Source organism: Neoarius graeffei, chromosome 24 (genome assembly GCF_027579695.1).
Source record: "Neoarius graeffei isolate fNeoGra1 chromosome 24, fNeoGra1.pri, whole genome shotgun sequence".
Taxonomy (NCBI): Eukaryota; Metazoa; Chordata; class Actinopteri; order Siluriformes; family Ariidae; genus Neoarius; species Neoarius graeffei.
This window is the reverse complement of record NC_083592.1, coordinates 36,178,865-36,196,738: the sequence shown is the minus strand read 5'-3', so window position 1 is coordinate 36,196,738 and position 17,874 is coordinate 36,178,865. Positions and strand designations below refer to the sequence as shown.

The 17,874-nt window shown below is 41.8% G+C and overlaps 1 protein-coding gene across 2 annotated transcripts in view; it reads right to left on the bottom strand.

Annotated features, from left to right (window-relative positions):
* The window catches only part of ssbp2a (single stranded DNA binding protein 2a), a 62,591-nt gene that overhangs the window by 1,571 nt on the left and 43,146 nt on the right, over window positions 1-17,874 (bottom strand). Inside the window, exons 5-16 of one of the 2 annotated variants that reach the window (XM_060907112.1) lie at window positions 16,053-16,136; window positions 9,434-9,493; window positions 9,243-9,324; window positions 8,892-8,962; window positions 8,748-8,809; window positions 7,651-7,699; window positions 7,512-7,547; window positions 7,371-7,428; window positions 4,626-4,696; window positions 3,427-3,505; window positions 3,265-3,293; window positions 3,064-3,162 (exon numbers count right to left, since the gene is read on the bottom strand). In XM_060907112.1, coding sequence (XP_060763095.1) covers window positions 3,064-3,162; window positions 3,265-3,293; window positions 3,427-3,505; window positions 4,626-4,696; window positions 7,371-7,428; window positions 7,512-7,547; window positions 7,651-7,699; window positions 8,748-8,809; window positions 8,892-8,962; window positions 9,243-9,324; window positions 9,434-9,493; window positions 16,053-16,136 — 780 coding nt within the window. The remainder of the gene's footprint in view (window positions 1-3,063; window positions 3,163-3,264; window positions 3,294-3,426; window positions 3,506-4,625; window positions 4,697-7,370; window positions 7,429-7,511; window positions 7,548-7,650; window positions 7,700-8,747; window positions 8,810-8,891; window positions 8,963-9,242; window positions 9,325-9,433; window positions 9,494-16,052; window positions 16,137-17,874) is intronic. The other variant, XM_060907113.1, reaches the window with a different exon arrangement.

The window sequence follows — 17,874 nt, the reverse complement described above, 5'->3', positions numbered from 1 at the left end:
TTGTCCACACTGTGATCTGATTCCCTAAATTCTGATACCTAAACAGAGCGATGCAGCAGAGCTTTAGTCCTTTAATCAGTCCGGCGCTTTCATCTCCTCATCTGTACACTCTGCTCAAACAGATACGGCTCCAAAGCTTTAACTTTCATGCTAATACTGCGAACTTCTCTTGGGGATAATGAGAGTACAGCACCAACCAACAAATTAGCACCAGAAGCACGAAACACATCACAAATAATATTTCAGTGTAAATTTATTTCATGTGTTTCAGGGAGGAGCTTTCTTTTTTTCTCCAATCATAATCAGAAGCTGATATAGCTAGCAGGTTTGGGGCTTAGTAGTGAATCAAGTGTACCTATCACAGCTTAACCTTAAAGTGCTGATGACACGTTTTTGACATCTTTGGCGATGTTTTATAACATAAAAAGTAATTCCCGATGATCCATATATTAATTCACGAAGGCGCCTATTTTACAAGTTATGATGATAAACGCGGCTATTTGGGCAAATTTGACGGGGCTGCAGCACCCAGGAGACGAAGGAGGAGGAGGAGCTATATGACATCAGCGAAAGAACCTTCCTCCTCACTTACCAGTTTGTTGTTGATGCGACAGGTGTTCAGTTTATCATTATTAGTATTTTTATTAGACATTATTATACATTATTATATATATAGTTATTATGCCTTCGCGTTGTGTTGCCGGCTTTTGCCCCAAAACCCACAAGGATGGGGTAAGTTTATTCAAGTTTCCCAGAGATCCCGAGCTGCATGCGAAGTGGGTGAAGCAAGTCAGGCGCACTCGTGACAAGTGGGAGCCCTCACCAACATCCGTCCTGTGCTCTGAACATTTCGATTTGGATTGTTTTGACACCCTTCCCAGCTTAAAAGAATCTCTTGGGTGTGCAGTTCAGCACAAACGTGTGTTACTACCATCAGCAGTGTCTACACAGTGTTGCCAGATTGGGAGGTTTCCCTCCCAGTTGGGCGGTTTCAAGTACATTTTGGTGGGTTTTGAACATATTTTGGGCTGGAAAACGTCAGCAGTATCTGTTGCCAGATACTGCTGAAGTTTTCCAGCCCAAAATATGTTCAAAACCCACCAAAATGCACTTGAAACCGCCCAACTGGGCGGGAAACCTCCCAATCTAGCAACACTGCCAGTATTCCGGAGGGGGTCTACTAGTAGCTATGCCGGATCCAAAGACAGTCCTCCTGTCAGAACATGTGTTGTGAAACGATGTAAGATAAAGGTACGTAGAGCTGTAGATTCTACATGATAATCATAAATGTAATCATAAAGTCGGCGTGATATCAGTCATGTATTTGCTTGTGAAAGCTTGCGGCTTTCACGTAACTGCCGCCTAGCAACGAGAGGCAAAGGGTAAAGAGGGTAGGCTATCATAGATTCTATTCGGAAGAGATCAACACAATTCTAGACTCCCAGAAGAGGAAGAGCTAGCACTAGAGAGTTCACCGGCGTTTTCATGCGCCATTTCCATTGAGTAGAACCAGAGTAGAACAGCCAGTGAACCGCAGCGTGTTCTCCCGCTGACGTCACAACATGGCCGCGAGCCACGGACCCAGTTTTCTTGCGCAGTGCAATTAAAAGTTGGATATTCGCGCAACAACAGCTTCTTTTCACGTAATTATAACAGAAATCTAACATGTTTGCCATGTTGTATAGTTTATTTAAGAAATTGCATAGAGTCATGTTCGTGTCATCAGCACTTTAAAGATGAACAAAACCCAAGCTTTAACTCCTTTATACTGACAGATTTGTACCTGTATACTGTGTACAGATTTTATTTTAAAAGAAAAACAATGTCCCTGGGCGCAGACAGCTTACTCTCTCTGAGGTTCAAATATCACGCCGAGTACAAATTATGCGAGAGAATCCGAGATTGTGATGTCACTTACCCAGGCTGAGATCTAGCGGATACATTACTTCTAAATTGTTATAAACAACCCTTGAAGTGGCCTGACTGTCAAACGTTTGGGTGGAAAAATAAGGCCGATCATTGATCATTTTATGTGATGTGCTTGTTTGTTTTATTCACTGAGAAACGCGATCTTTTTAGATGGCAAGAATCGCATTGCTATGGCAACGGGATTGTTTACTAGTATCTGTGTCAGTACTGTGCATGCGTTATGTAGCAAGTGAGATTCAGACTTTATAAAAGTGAAGTCTGTTGATTCGCATATTTTATTGCCAGTAAAAATCACATCATTACAGAACATTTCTGATGAGATTTTTAGAATTAGAAGCCTTTGTCACATATACATTACAGTGAAATTCTTTCTTTGTATTCAACCCATCTGAAACAGTGAAAATGCGTACAGAGAGAGAGAGAGAGAGAGAGCACAGTGGCGCCTGGCGATATTTTTAAGAATTAGAAGCCTTTATTTGATAGCTCTGTGTTACTAAGGGAAATGGCGTACTAGTGAACCGGTAACATCGCAGGTAGATATCCGGTTTCAGTGCAAATGGTTGCATCTACCGTAGGTAAACCTATTTTTTAGCAATATCATAACTTTTAAAAGGGATAAATTGTTGTTCTAAAGTTTTATTTTAAATTTAAACATGCGAGGAGCACATCAGGGCACTTGCCGTGATCAGCAAACGGCATTTATTTTTGGGTTTTGTTTGACTTTAATTTTGTCATGAGTCAAAGAACAAAAAATTATCTGCATTTGAAATGACTGAGAATTTTTTTTTTTCAAAGCTGAAATGTAAAGAATGGCTTTGCAGGCCTCATACGCGTATATAAAGTGAATTATCTAGCCATTTAATTTAGCTATAGTCTACACTTATTAAATAAATGTATTAACTTGCATACAAGTTCCTGTGGGTTTTTTTTGTTTTTACGAATAGTGAAAATTGTTGTGCGATTGCAATTACAGTATATTTACACACTGTAGGCTTTAATCAGACTCTTTCAAAACATGCAAGGTCCACTCCTGATCAAAACTCTTTATCTAAATGCTAACACACAAACGATCTCTCTTCATATTTCTCCTTGAATATTCAGACCACTTCAAAAACCAGAAACTTAGTGACATACGCTCTCGTTCTGGAAGGGGTTGAGGAAGCTGTTTGCCATTTCTCCATCACCTCTTGGTGTACTGGGCTGGGTGTTCATACTTAGGTTCCCAGGGGAGCTCTGGGAAATACACAAACGCAGATAAACATGGTCAGCAAATTCACATGCCTTTATATCGACATGAATCAGAGTCTTTCAGGGGAGCAAAGACATCTCTCTTACCTTTGGGAGGCTGTCAATGTCACCTGATGCTGATGAGACAAAAAAACAAACAAACAAACCCAAAACCAACCATGAAGTCTATTTATGAATTGAAGGAGAGCAGAAAACTACTTATGATACTTTACTTAGCAGGGTTTTGTACCATGTTGTTCATACTCGTACCTAATGAGCCGTTAAGAGGATGGCTTTCTATTCCTGCAACTCCTCCCATTGTACCATCAACACAAGGACCAACAGGAAACTAAAGCATCATAAAAAAGGACAATAATTCAATACATACATGCATTCAATTCTATTCAAACTTACAGAATGTTCTGTCGCCTCACAGCAAGAAGGTCCGGGTTCGAGCCCCGTGGCCGGCGAGGGCCTTTCTGTGCGGAGTTTGCATGTTCTCCCCATGTCCGTGTGGGTTTCCTCCGGGTGCTCCGGTTTCCCCCACAGTCCAAAGACATGCAGGTTAGGTTAACTGGTGACTCTAAATTGAGCGTAGGTGTGAATGTGAGTGTGAATGGTTGTCTGTGTCTGTGTGTCAGCCCTGTGATGACCTGGCGACTTGTCCAGGGTGTACCCCGCCTTTCGCCCGTAGTCAGCTGGGATAGGCTCCAGCTTGCCTGCGACCCTGTAGAACAGGATAAAGCGGCTAGAGATAATGAGATGAGTAGTATTAGTGTAGTTTGTAGTTAGTGGTTAGCACTGTCGCCTCACAGCAAGAAGGTCCTGGGTTCGAGCCCAGCGGCCAATGAGGGCCTTTCTGTGTGGAGTTTGCATGTTCTCCCCGTGTCCGCGTGGGTTTCCTCCGGGTGCTCCGGTTTCCCCCACAGTCCAAAGACATGGTTAACTGGTGACTCTAAATTGACCGTAGGTGTGAATGTGAGTGTGAATGGTTGTTTGTCTCTATGTGTCAGCCCTGCGATGACCTAGCGACTTGTCCAGGGTGTACCCCGCCTCTCGCCCATAGTCAGCTGGGATAGGCTCCAGCTTGCTTGCGACCCTGTAGAACAGGATAAGCGGCTACAGATAACGGATGGATGGATGGATGGATGGATGGATGGATGGATGGATAGTGCAGTTTGCAGGTACTGTGTCATCCTCGAACAAACTACATACTGTATCGGATGTGATCATATCAGTTCCAAGCTGTTGTGATTACTGTAGAGATAACATACTGAGCTCCCTGATCTTTTTTCAGTATTTCATGACAATATGTTAATACCAGCACTATGTTAACCAATTTAACCTAAGCACCAGTCTATAACTAAAATTAGCTAATTATCTAAGCGGTAAAAACCATTTAAAAATCATGATCTTGAATACAGGGGTACTTCAACCAATTTCATAAAAGGGTGCTGGATGGGTCTTACATTTGGCCTGTTTCCATTTGGATGGATTGAATTCATCACACTGTACATGTTGTCCCCTGAACTGGTTGACTCTGAAATCAAACAGAAAACAAGTGAGTTCGCAGTTAAGAGCTGGAGACAGACTATACAATCATTACTACATACTGTACAATTACATAATACACTATATGGCCTATTCCAGATTTAATCCTCACTTTACTGCTATTATAACCTCCACTCTTTGGGGAAGGCTTGCTACTAGATTTTAGAATGTTGCTTGGGGATTTGTGTTCATTCAACCACAAGAGCATTGGTGAGGTCAGGTAATGATGTCGGGCGAGGAGGCCTGGTGTGTAGTTGGTGTTTCAATTAATCCCAAAGGTGTTCAGTGAGGTTGAGGTCAGGGTTCTGTGTAGGACATCCGAGTGCTTCCAAAACAAACATGACAAATCATGTCTTAATGGAGCTCGCTTTGCTGGAACAGGTTTTGTCCCTTTTATGGCCCTTTTCCACTACCCTTTTTCAGCTCACTTCAGCTTGCTTCAGCTCACTTCAGCCCGACACGGCTCGCGTTTCGACTACCAAAAACCAGCACGACTCAGCTCGCTTCAGCCCTGCTTAGCCCCTAAAACTCGCACCGTTTTGGAGTGGGGCTGAAGCGAGCCAAAGCGAGCCGAGTGAGGCTGGGGGCGTGAGCAGACACTCCCCTGTGCACTGATTGGTGAGGAGGAGTGTCCTCACATGCCCACACACGCCCCGCGAGCGCGCTGGGATCTGTAAACACCGTAAACCCGGAAGGAGAAGAATTATGAATTACGAGAATTTCTGAAGCCTTATGCGCCTCGCCTCATCTATACGCTCTTGCCAGTATCTGTCCGCGTTGTCGGTGACAACAAGCCACAGCACCAAGACCAGCAACACTAACGACTCCATGTCCTCCATGTTTATTGTTTACTATCCGGGTCGTGAGACTACCGCTTAAAAGCTGACTGATGTCACTGTTTGCGCTGCTTAACGACATCACCTGACGTCCACCCACTTTCGCTAACTCCACCCAATGTGTCCACCCGCTTCCAGCCAGCACGGTTCAGCGCGGTTGTAGTCGAAATGCAACTCCAACAGCCCCGCTCAGCTCGACTCAGCACGGCACGGCTCAGCCCAACTCAGCCGCGTTTGTAGTGGAAAAGCGGCATTAGACTGGTACCAAAATCCAGAATTGTGACACTCAAAGGCATTTTGGAGACAAAGTCGGCAAACAGTCTTATTTTGTCAATTTGGGTGTGCCGAATTTAAATCTGCAATATGCCGAGCTCTATCTGACCTCTGTTGACCTCTAGAGGTCATTGAACTTTGGGCCTGTAAACGTCTCAGCTGAACCCAGTTTTTCAGCTTTCTAAGGAATGAAATGTACTCAAATGATTAATGAAGTTAGCAAATGGCCTTGTTTGTTAAATGTTTGGGTGCTGAATTCATTTTTCATTTGTAAAACGACATATGACCTCTGATAACCTCAAGGTCATTAAACTTGGCCTATAGGCCTATGCATTTAACGGCATTTTTAAACTGACTTTACTCCCCCAAAAAGAATATGAACAGACAAAAAACAAATAGAAAGGAACAAATACAACATTAAATGCCAGTCCATGTACATGTGACTTACTTTTCACAATGAGAATGCCTAGGCGATCACCTTACATAACATTGCATTACATTTAGCGGTTATTGTTTATACAAAGCTACTGAAAAAAGGACAGATTCAGCAGCATACAAAATGTGGGGGCATACAGGGTATACAGGTTAATCAGGGTTAGTATATATGAGAGTTTTTTCTTTGTTGTTTGTAAAGGCTTTACCCCTTTTAAAACAAAACAAAAAACAAACAACAAAGAAAAAAACTCTCATATATACTAACCCTGATTAACCTGTATACCCTGTATGCCCCCACATTTTGTATGCTGCTGAATCTGTCCTTTTTTCAGTAGCTTTGTATAAACAATAACCGCTAAATGTAATGCAATGTTATGTAAGGTGATCGCCTAGGCATTCTCATTGTGAAAAGTAAGTCACATGTACATGGACTGGCATTTAATGTTGTATTTGTTCCTTTCTATTTGTTTTTTGTCTGTTCATATTCTTTTTGGGGGAGTAAAGTCAGTTTAAAAATGCCGTTAAATGCATAGGCCTATAGGCCAAGTTTAATGACCCTGAGGTTATCAGAGGTTATATGTCGTTTTACAAATGAAAAATGAATTCAGCACCCAAACATTTAACAAACAAGGCCATTTGCTAACTTCATTAATCATTTTAGTGCATTTCATTCCTTAGAAAGCTGAGAAACTGGGTTCAGCTGAGACGTTTACAGGCCCAAAGTTCAATGACCTCTAGAGGTCAACAGAGGTCAGATAGAGCTCGGCATATTGCAGATTTGAATTCGGCACACCCAAATTGACAAAATAAGACTGTTTGCCGACTTTATCTCCAAAATGCCTTTAACTCCTTAAATAAGCACTTTTTTGAATTTTGGTACCAGTCTATTTAGTTCCAGTGAAGGCAAACTTTAATTCTACAGCATACAAAGACAGACGATCATGTGCCTCCAAGTTTGTGGAAAATGTTTAGGGAAGGCACAAATATTAGGGTCATCCACATAGTTTTGGCCATATAGTGCATGTCTGCCTCTGTAACGTCTTCTCAAATCCTCTCTGTGAACTTTCAGATTGAGGCTTTAGTGTTGCTGGTGCTCTTGATACAGGATCAGTGTTTTACCTGCAGGACTGGGCATGACTGGTGTCCCTGGAGCTCCTCCTCCACTTCCTGTTGGACCCTATGAATACACTCAATCAGCTCAGTCACACTGTCTGGCTTTTCTTATGTGGAACAGATTTTCTCTGGCAAGAAAACACCTACTGTGTAACTTCCTGGAGATGAGGATGAGTATGGAATCTGCAGTGAGAAACAAAGGAAGTGTGTGAACAAACTGTTTATATCATAGTTTATTGTGAATGCTTACTGGCTGTGGCTTCGGATTGCGTTCTAGTGCACTCACCGAGTTGGTATTTGGAGGATTTATCCAAGACCTCCCTCCTCCTGGAGCCCTACACAGATTATAACAGAACAGAAACAGTAGTTCCACCTTCCCATACACTACCGTTCAAAGGTTTGGGGTCACCCAGACAATTTTGTGTTTTCCATGAAAAGTCACACTTTTATTTCCCACCATAAGTTGTAAAATCTCATCTCATCTCATTATCTGTAGCCGCTTTATCCTGTTCTACAGGGTCGCAGGCAAGCTGGAGCCCATCCCAGCTGACTACGGGCGAAAGGCGGGGCACACCCTGGACAAGTCGCCAGGTCATCACAGGGCTGACACATAGACACAGACAACCATTCACACTCACATTCACACCTACGGTCAATTTAGAGTCACCAGTTAACCTAACCTGCATGTCTTTGGACTGTGGGGGAAACCGGAGCACCCGGAGGAAACCCACGCGGACACAGGGAGAAAATGCAAACTCTGCACAGAAAGGCCCTCGCCGGCCACGGGGCTCGAACCCGGACCTTCTTGCTGTGAGGCGACAGCGCTAACCACTACACCACCGTGCCGCCCCCAAGTTGTAAAATGAATAGAAAATATAGTCAAAACATTTTTCTGGCCATTTTGAGCATTTAATCGACCCCACAAATGTGATGCTCCAGAAACTCAATCTGCTCAAAGGAAGGTCAGTTTTATAGCTTCTCTAAAGAGCTCAACTGTTTTCAGCTGTGCTAACATGATTGTACAAGGGTTTTCTAATCATCCATTAGCCTTCTGAGGCAATGAGCAAACACATTGTACCATTAGAACACTGGAGTGAGAGTTGCTGGAAATGGGCCTCTATACACCTATGGAGATATTGCACCAAAAACCAGACATTTGCAGCTAGAATAGTCATTTACCACATTAGCAATGTATAGAGTGGATTTCTGATTAGTTTAAAGTGATCTTCATTGAAAAGAACAGTCCTTTTCTTTCAAAAATAAGGAGATTTCAAAGTGACCCCAAACTTTTGAACGGTAGTGTATGTCATGGACAGATGAATTGGTGATGCGCATGAGGGGAGTCGTTAAATTAAAATCAGGGTAGCTTCAGTGCACACTCACATGCCAGGCATTGCTGGTCCCATTAATGAATGTACAGGAGGCCTCATTCCACCTGCCAAGTTCTGCAAAGAAGCCATCATCGATTTAATCATAAATTTGCAGTTACACCCATCCACAACTGCTGAGAGGATATGGTGTGCAAACCTGTGGTCCAATAGGAACCATTCCTCTTGGAGGCATCATTCTCTGCATTGGCCCATTCATGTGAAGATGGCCTGAGGAAGAACAGGACCTTTCAGGAAAACACTTTAAACATATGGAATTAAAACACCGAAAAAGCTTGGGAAGATACTGTGGATATTAGTGTCCCAGAGGTTAAGGTTCATAAAATTTTGAGTTCAAATCCTGGAGAATTGTCAAAGAATCACTACTGAACCCTTCACCCTCAACTGCTCATTTATATGCATGGACTGTATTGTGTCTCAATTATAAGTCATTTTGGATAAAAACATCCGTCAACATAAATAAATATGCTAAAATATAAACCATTCATACTGAGAATAGTGGGAAACATCTCACTTGGCTGTCTCATAGGATCCATCCCACTTAAGAGTGGCTGGCTGCCTGGGCCCATTGCCTGGACAAAACATTTAATAATCAGTGCATCATAATATCTTTACAGAGAATCATGATAGTTAATGCATGAAATAGAAAGTGGACTTTGCACTCGGGATGTAATATTGTACCTGAGTGGGCATTCTGAGAGGAGCTCTGGGGCCTCCGGGGCAACGAGGGGACATGAACTGCTGTTAAAATGCAAGAACACAGAGCTCTGAAAAAAGACTAATAGAATAATTACAGCTGATATAAAGTGGAATATACTGGAAAACAATTAGTAAGGTCTCACTGTAATTAGCCAAAGTTATCTGCATTGTTTTGGCCCCATGCTACTTTAAGTAAGCCATAATTATCTGTTTGTTCCCTTTTCTAAGAGTAGACGTGGGAATAAACAGACAAAGCCAAATGATTCGGAGTACACTAATGCCTTGCTCTGAACACCACCACCAGAGGGCAATGTGAGACCTACTTTCATCGACAAACATCAGCTTTGCACAAACTTCCTAACATCATGGAAAACCATTAAAATGCACTTCTGTAACCTGCTGAACCCTGCCTAGAATACTTATGCTATGCCTTTATGATTTTACGAGATGCCAAAAATGTTATCCAGAATCTAAATAAAAGCATAAAATAAAACAAAGGACAAGAGGAAAAAAAAAAACGGCCAGCCAGGATGACTGAGAGCGTCAATGATCCATGTGACCTCAACGACTCTCCTTAGGGTTGCTTTTGGTCCAATAGAGGATACTTGAAACTCCCCACTAGTCAGACAGAACTGGAGAAGTCTTTCAGATGAGAGGTGAAACGTCTTCAAGAAATTCAAGCAAAGTCCAGGTGCGTTCTTTAGCACCTACGGTTTACGATGACCTGGATGACTGAGAACCTTCACCGACACCAGTGGGTGTTGGTTTCATGCTGATCTTCAACAAAGACTGGACTTTTAAAGGGTAAATATATCTGTAGCCTCAGACTCCTGTTCTTGGTTGACAGAAGTGGTACCTGATGTGGTCTTCTGCTGTTGTAGCCCAGCTGCCACATGGTTCAACATGTGCGTTCTGAGATGCTTTTCTGCTCACCACGGTGATGGCGATTATTTGTATTACTGTAGCCTTCCTGTCAGCTCTAAAAGGTCTGGCCATTCTCCTATAACCTCTCTCATCAACAAGGTGTTCCCATCTGCAGAGCTACTCACCAGAGATTGATTGATTGATTGATTGATTGATGTGCATGAAAATGCAAGGAGATCAACAGTTACTGAAATACTTAAACCAGCCCGTCTGGCATTAACAATCATGCCATGGTCAAAGTCACTGAGATCACATCTTTCCCCATTCTGATATTTGATTTGAACTGAAGCTCTTGGCCTGTATCTGTATGATTTTATGCTGCTGGTACATGATTGTCGGATTGTATAACTACATGAATGAAGAAGTATACACAAGGCTGGTGAGTGTATATTTCAAATAAATTGGTAATGGAAAATCTACTTTATGCCAATCCTCATGGTTGTACTGTACATACAAATGCCAACATCCAGCCAGTTTCTTTTGATGTGTAAACTGATTACAGGATGAATAGGCTTTTATTGGAGTTAGACGTAGGATGGAGTGATGGTAAAGCTTTTTCTGGGAGCTGAGTTGAAGAATGTGAATGAAGAACATCAGTTGTAATTAGTGGAGCAGAAGAGTGGCTCAGAGTTCAGCTGCTGACATTAAATCAATCTGTTTATTCTCTTCTCTCGGAGTGGATCTCCATAAATTCCTCATTGATGTACTCCAGAGTATTATTATTGGCAACCATGCAGGAGTGCAGGCTTTTACAAAAGAAAAAAAAAAAAAGCTAAACAAGTACAAACACAGACTTCCTTTGTGCCTAATGAATTCCTGATATCGCACAGTAACACTGTAATTCCAGTTTCTGGGAAGAAAAATATAAAATAAGATTCGCCATCACTTCCCCACGTTATAACCCCAAGGTAGGTCTAAGGTAAATCAGGGCTCAACAAACATGGCACAATATGGAGGGAGGAGAATGGGGCCAGTAACTAAGATACACGCACAATCCAAAAATACACACAGCACTATTTATTGTGACTTGGTGTGTAGTGTACAGGCGAATCTGTCTCTAAATCTCTGCAACTCTGACACGAACTAAGTCAGAGCATTGATCATATACAGCATCATGTAGAGGCACCCGAACATAGCTCATCTCTATGTGTGGCAAAGTTGCTTAGTGAACCACTAAAGGGCTTATATGACACAGGTAGCACACCTTCTCAAATAAAACGCTGGGCTACCTGGTGTCACATAATAAAGTAAACGACATCAATTTCCTTTTACAGGGATGAGAATGAAAAATATTAAAAAAGTCTGAAAAAAGCCGGGGGTTTGGGGGTTGCAAGCACCCAGCGGGGTCCAGGGGCAGAGCCCCAGTGGGGGCCCAGGGGGCGAAGCCCCCGGGAGCTAATGATTTTGGGCTATTTTTTTTTACCCCAAAATCATTAATTTTATCAGCAAAAAGTTGCAATTTATTTGGAAATAAATTCCCCTTCTTGGTGGACTACCAGGTGAAAATGATTAATATGGTACATGAGACTTGTTTTTAATCAATTCACATTTGATGATTTAAAAAAAAATATACATCAATGCACCTTTTAATATAAACGAGCTCTACAGTATTATATTAATGCATTTCTGCTATTCATGTCTTTGTTAACATGTGGATTTCAATGTAAATGAATGAATATATAATTTTCCCAACATGCTACATAACCCCATTTATAAAAGATGCACACTTATATATGACATATATATATATATATATATATATATATATACACACACACACACACACACATACACACACACAGTGGTGCTTGAAAGTTTGTGAACCCTTTAAAATTTTCTATATTTCTGCATAAATATGACCTAAAACATCATCGGATTTTCACACAAGTCCTAAAAGTAGATAAAGAGAACCCAGTTAAACAAATGAGATAAAAATATTATACTTGGTTATTTATTTATTGAGGAAAATGATCCAATATGGGCGGCACGGTGGTGTAGTGGTTAGCGCTGTCGCCTCACAGCAAGAAGGTCCTGGGTTCGAGCCCCGAGGCTGGCGAGGGCCTTTCTGTGTGGAGTTTGCATGTTCTCCCCGTGTCCGCGTGGGTTTCCTCCGGGTGCTCCGGTTTCCCCCACAGTCCAAAGACATGCAGGTTAGGTTAACTGGTGACTCTAAATTGACCGTGAGTGTGAATGGTTGTCTGTGTCTATGTGTCAGCCCTGTGATGACCTGGCGACTTGTCCAGGGTGTACCCCGCCTTTCGCCCATAGTCAGCTGGGATAGGCTCCAGCTTGCCTGCGACCCTATAGAAGGATAAAGCGGCTAGAGATAATGAATGAATGAATGATCCAATATTACATATCTGTGAGTGGCAAAAGTATGTGAACCTTTGCGTTCAGTATCTGGTGTGACCCCCTTGTGCAGCAATAACTGCAACTAAACATTTGCGGTAACTGTTGATCAGTCCTGCACACCGGCTTGGAGGAATTTTAGCCCATTCCTCTGTACAGAACAGCTTCAACTCTGGGATGTTGGTGGGTTTCCTCACATGAACTGCTCACTTCAGGTCCTTCCACAACATTTTGATTGGATTAAGGTCAGGACTTTGACTTGGCCATTCCAAAACATTAACTTTATTCTTCTTTAACCATTCTTTGGTAGAACGACTTGTATGCTTAGGGTTGCTGTCTTGCTGCATGATCCACCTTCTCTTGAGATTTAGTTCATGGACAGATGTCCTGATATTTTCCTTTAGAATTTGCTGGTATAATTCAGAATTCCTTGTTCCAACAATGATGGCAAACCATCCTGGCCCAGATGCAGCAAAACAGGCCCAAACCATGATACTACCACCACCATGTTTCACAGAAGGGATAAGGTTCTTATGTTGGAATGCAGTGCTTTCCTTTCTCCAAACATAACGCTTCTCATTGAAACCAAAAAGTTCTATTTTGATCTCATTTGTCCACAAAACATTTTCTAATAGCCTTCTGGCTTGTCCACATGATCTTTAGCAAACTGCAGATGAGCAGCAATGTTCTTTTTGGAGAGCAGTGGCTTTCTCCTTGCAACCCTGCCATGCACACCATTGTTGCTCAGTGTTCTCCTGATGGTGGACTCATGAACATTGGCTAATGTTAATGTGAGAGACGTCTTCAGTTGCTTAGAAGTTACCCTGGGGTCCTTTGTGACCTCGCCGACTATTACACACCTTGCTCATGGAGTGATCTTTGTTGGTCGACCAATCCTGGGGAGGGTAACAATGGCCTTGAATTTCCTCCATTTGTACACAATCTGTCTGACTGTGGATTGGTGGAGTCCAAACTCTTTAGAGATGGTTTTGTAACCTTTTCCAGCTTGATGAGCATCAACAACACTTTTTCTGAGGTCCTCAGAAATCTCCTTTGTTCGTGTCATGATACACTTCCACAAACATGTGTTGTGAAGATCAGACTTTGATAGATCCCTGTTCTTTAAATAAAACAGGGTGCCCACTCACACCTGATTGTCATCCCATTGATTGAAAACACCTGACTTTAATTTCACCTTCAAATTAACTGCTAATCCTAGAGGTTCACATACTTTTGCCACTCACAGATATGTAATATTGGATCATTTTCCTCAATAAATAAGTGACCAAGTATAATATTTTTGTCTCATTTGTTTAACTGGGTTCTCTTTATCTACTTTTAGGACTTGTGTGAAAATATGATGATGTTTTAGGTCATATTTATGCAGAAATATAGGAAATTCTAAAGGGTTCATAAACTTTCAAGCACCACTGTGTGTGTGTATATATATATATATATATATATATATATATATATATATATATATATATACACACACACACACACACACACACATCATGGCATTGATTCATGCGATGTACATTATAAATAATATAATGAATCTTTGAACAGGCAAAATAATTTTCGACCTACCTTTGTGTTTTTTGGTGTATATGTGAAGTTCGATAGTCCTTGCCCCTCTACTAGTGTAGTTTATCATGTCAGAACACAATGAGCAAAGTACTTTTCCTGGGACGTCTATTTTCCGTATGTGATCACCAAGCTTCGTTGTGACAGTCTGCTCGTCGATCTCGACGTTCAGTGTTCTTTCTAACCAAGCCCATCGAAAACGGTTCTTTATTCCTGCACCTTTATCAATCTCCCTCGCTCGATCCTCTTCTTTCTTATCTAGGACTTTTGCCATTGTCGATATGCTAAAATATCCCGCCTCAATACGTGTGTCTTTCCGATGTTACCAATGCGTATCGTCAAACAGTGTGTCCGGTCGGTGAACGGCGATTGCAAGCCACGCGTGGAGAGCATGTGTACTTGTGTTTATACACTGCACGCGATGGGATTTCCCGAAAATTCTACTGCAAATAAGTCGAACATTGTCGCAAAAGTGAATGTTAATTACGACATGTCGAAAGACTTGAGTGTATTAACCCGGAGCCCACCAAGAATCAAGACGTTTTAAGGTGACCACAGATCGTTAACCATACCACCCCCCCCCCGAAAATTTCTCAACGAATTTACATCGATCTCAAAAACGATCATTTTGGTCTGAAAAAGTCGGAAATCTGCCGATCGGCGGAAAATTCTCATCCCTGCTTTTAAAAGAAAAATCTTTATTCTTTAAAATTCAACATTCTGACAGAGGCACAAATGGGATTTCGGCTTCACATCGTGTCTACCTGAAGAGAGCGATGCAGCAGTGATTTTTTTTCTTTTTAGTCTGGTCAGAAGATCTGTACACGCCGCTCAAACATCAGCTTCTAATGCTTCAACTTTCATGCTAACATTGCCGTTAACACTATAGTACTCATCATCTCATAGATCACTAACTAGTGGTGTCTCTGCTGTAATACAGCACAAACAACTGGATCATACTCTTGCACTGCATTCTGGAACATTTCCACTGGAAATTGGTGAGTGAGCAAAACAAACAAACAAACAAACAAACAAAAAAAAGTGAGTTGCTCTTTTGTTTTTCGGTGCTAATTGTGAAACCTGAGCACCGTTCCTTACGTTTGAGATGAAATGCCTTTGGAACTGTGTTTGAAATGGCTCCCTGTGACATCAGCACAAATGTCTCATCTCATTATCTGTAGCCGCTTTATCCTTCTACAGGGTCGCAGGCAAGCTGGAGCCTATCCCAGCTGACTACGGGCGAAAGGCGGGGTACACCCTGGACAAGTCGCCAGGTCATCACAGGGCTGACACATAGACACAGACAACCATTCACACTCACATTCACACCTACGCTCAATTTAGAGTCACCAGTTAACCTAACCTGCATGTCTTTGGACTGTGGGGGAAACCGGAGCACCCGGAGGAAACCGACGCGGACACGGGGAGAACATGCAAACTCCACACAGAAAGGCCCTCGCCGGCCCCGGGGCTCGAACCCGGACCTTCTTGCTGTGAGGCGACAGCGCTAACCACTACACCACCGTGCCACCCTCAGCACAAATGTAACTATTTAAAAAAATACAGCACCACCAACAAATTAGCATGAGAATCCCTAAACACATCACATAGATTCCTTCAGGATAGAAGTTTCCTGTGATTGTTTTTTTTTTTTTCCCCTTTCAATTTTCACCTGTTTTTCACATTTCAGTAAAAGGTTGAAGTATTCATGCATGCATGTCAACATGTGTTTTTGTACCTGGAAGAATCCAGGGGGTAACGACATTCCCTCTCCGGGAGGGAGATTCCCACTTGCAGGGCTGGGTACGGCTGCTGCTGCACTCTGGGAGGAAGAAATGCACGCACGCACGCACACACACACACCAAAATATTATCACTTATTAGTTTCTAAGGAAAACTAAGCTAAAGGTCTGTAGTTAGAAGAGTAAGGAATGCAAATCTGGGCTCACTGATAAGTTCAGAGAGTTTACGGGGCTAAAAACCCACATTCAGTAAACACCAACACGTAGTACATATACTTTACAGGATTGGAAACACAGAGAGGAAATCCGAAACAATAGCAGGTCAAGCAAGCCTCTCACCGTCTGGCAAACTCATTTGGTCCAGTGAATAATTAACAGTGCTGCTGTCGATTAACTAGTGTTTCATGTGAAGGTTTTCTCTTTCTGGTTGCTCGAAATGGACGACACTAACTCTTTCCAGTTCTTCACTCTATATTGATTGTGAATGTCTTATTACCAATTTGAGACCAACAAACCCAACATCTGATAATGTTTTACATGAGTAACTGGTGAAAGAAAGACAGAAATGAAAGTAAGTGACACAGCAAAGTCGAAATAACCTACCAAATAAATTATGGAATAGACATTAGGATAACTACACCTGTTCATCTGCTCAAAGCAAATAACTGTTTTTATGGCAACAGACAAAATACTACATTGTAAAATAGACACAATGACATCTAAGACAGCTGCCAATTAGCGAAACCATATTTTATTAATTACATGAAAAGAGGTAGGGAGGTATATATGGAATCAATTTTGTGCCAAAATGTTCATACAATACTTTTGAAATATCAAACAAAAACGACAAATCAAAATACAAAAAAAGAAAAAAAAAAGTCAATTTTTTTTAGACTGGCAAACAAATTATTCGTGTAATCGTGCAAAATATCAGTCTATTACTCTTCAGAAACCTTTTATTTTTGTTCCGCGGCTTTCTCAGTTTTGGTTGACAATTTATTTTGGTTGCGATTCCACCTTTCTCGTTTGCGCTCCCTGACTTTTTGCTTGCAGTTTTGGCACAAACTTCACGTGTGGGTGGGCTGTCCAGGAATGCATTCCCATTGGCTAACTTGTGTTTGACTGACAGCTACGCTCAGCCATTCCCTACTCGGATTTTGGCGGACTGTTTGACGAGTGACCGATCCATTGACGGTAAACAAGGATCGAGTGGACTTCAGTGGCGACTATGATATTGAATTTACACTTTGTTGAATTAATTCAATATCATAGTCGCCACTGAAGTCCACTCGATCCTTGTTTACCGTCAATGGATCGGTCACTCGTCAAACAGTCCGCCAGAATCCGAGTAGGGAATGGCCGCAACAGCCTCCGGGGGAATGGCTGAGCGTAGCTGTCAGTCAAACACAAGTTAGCCAATGGGAATGCATTCCTGGACAGCCCACCCACATGTGAAGTTTGTGCCAAAACTGCAAGCAAAAAGTCAGGGAGCGCAAACGAGAAAGCTGGAATCGCAACCAAAATAAATTACGTCAAACAAAACTGAGAAAGACGCGGAACAAAAATAAAAGGTTTCTGAAGAGTAATAGACTGATATTTTGCACGATTACACGAATAATTTGTTTGCCAGTCTAAAAAAAATTGACTTTTTTTTTCTTTTTTTGTATTTTGATTTGTCGTTTTTGTTTGATATTTCAAAAGTATTGTATGAACATTTTGGCACAAAATTGATTCCATAGGTATATACGGTGTCTTGCAAAAGTATTCATCCCCCTTGGTGTTTATCCTGTTTTGTCACATTACAGCTGAAATTAAAAT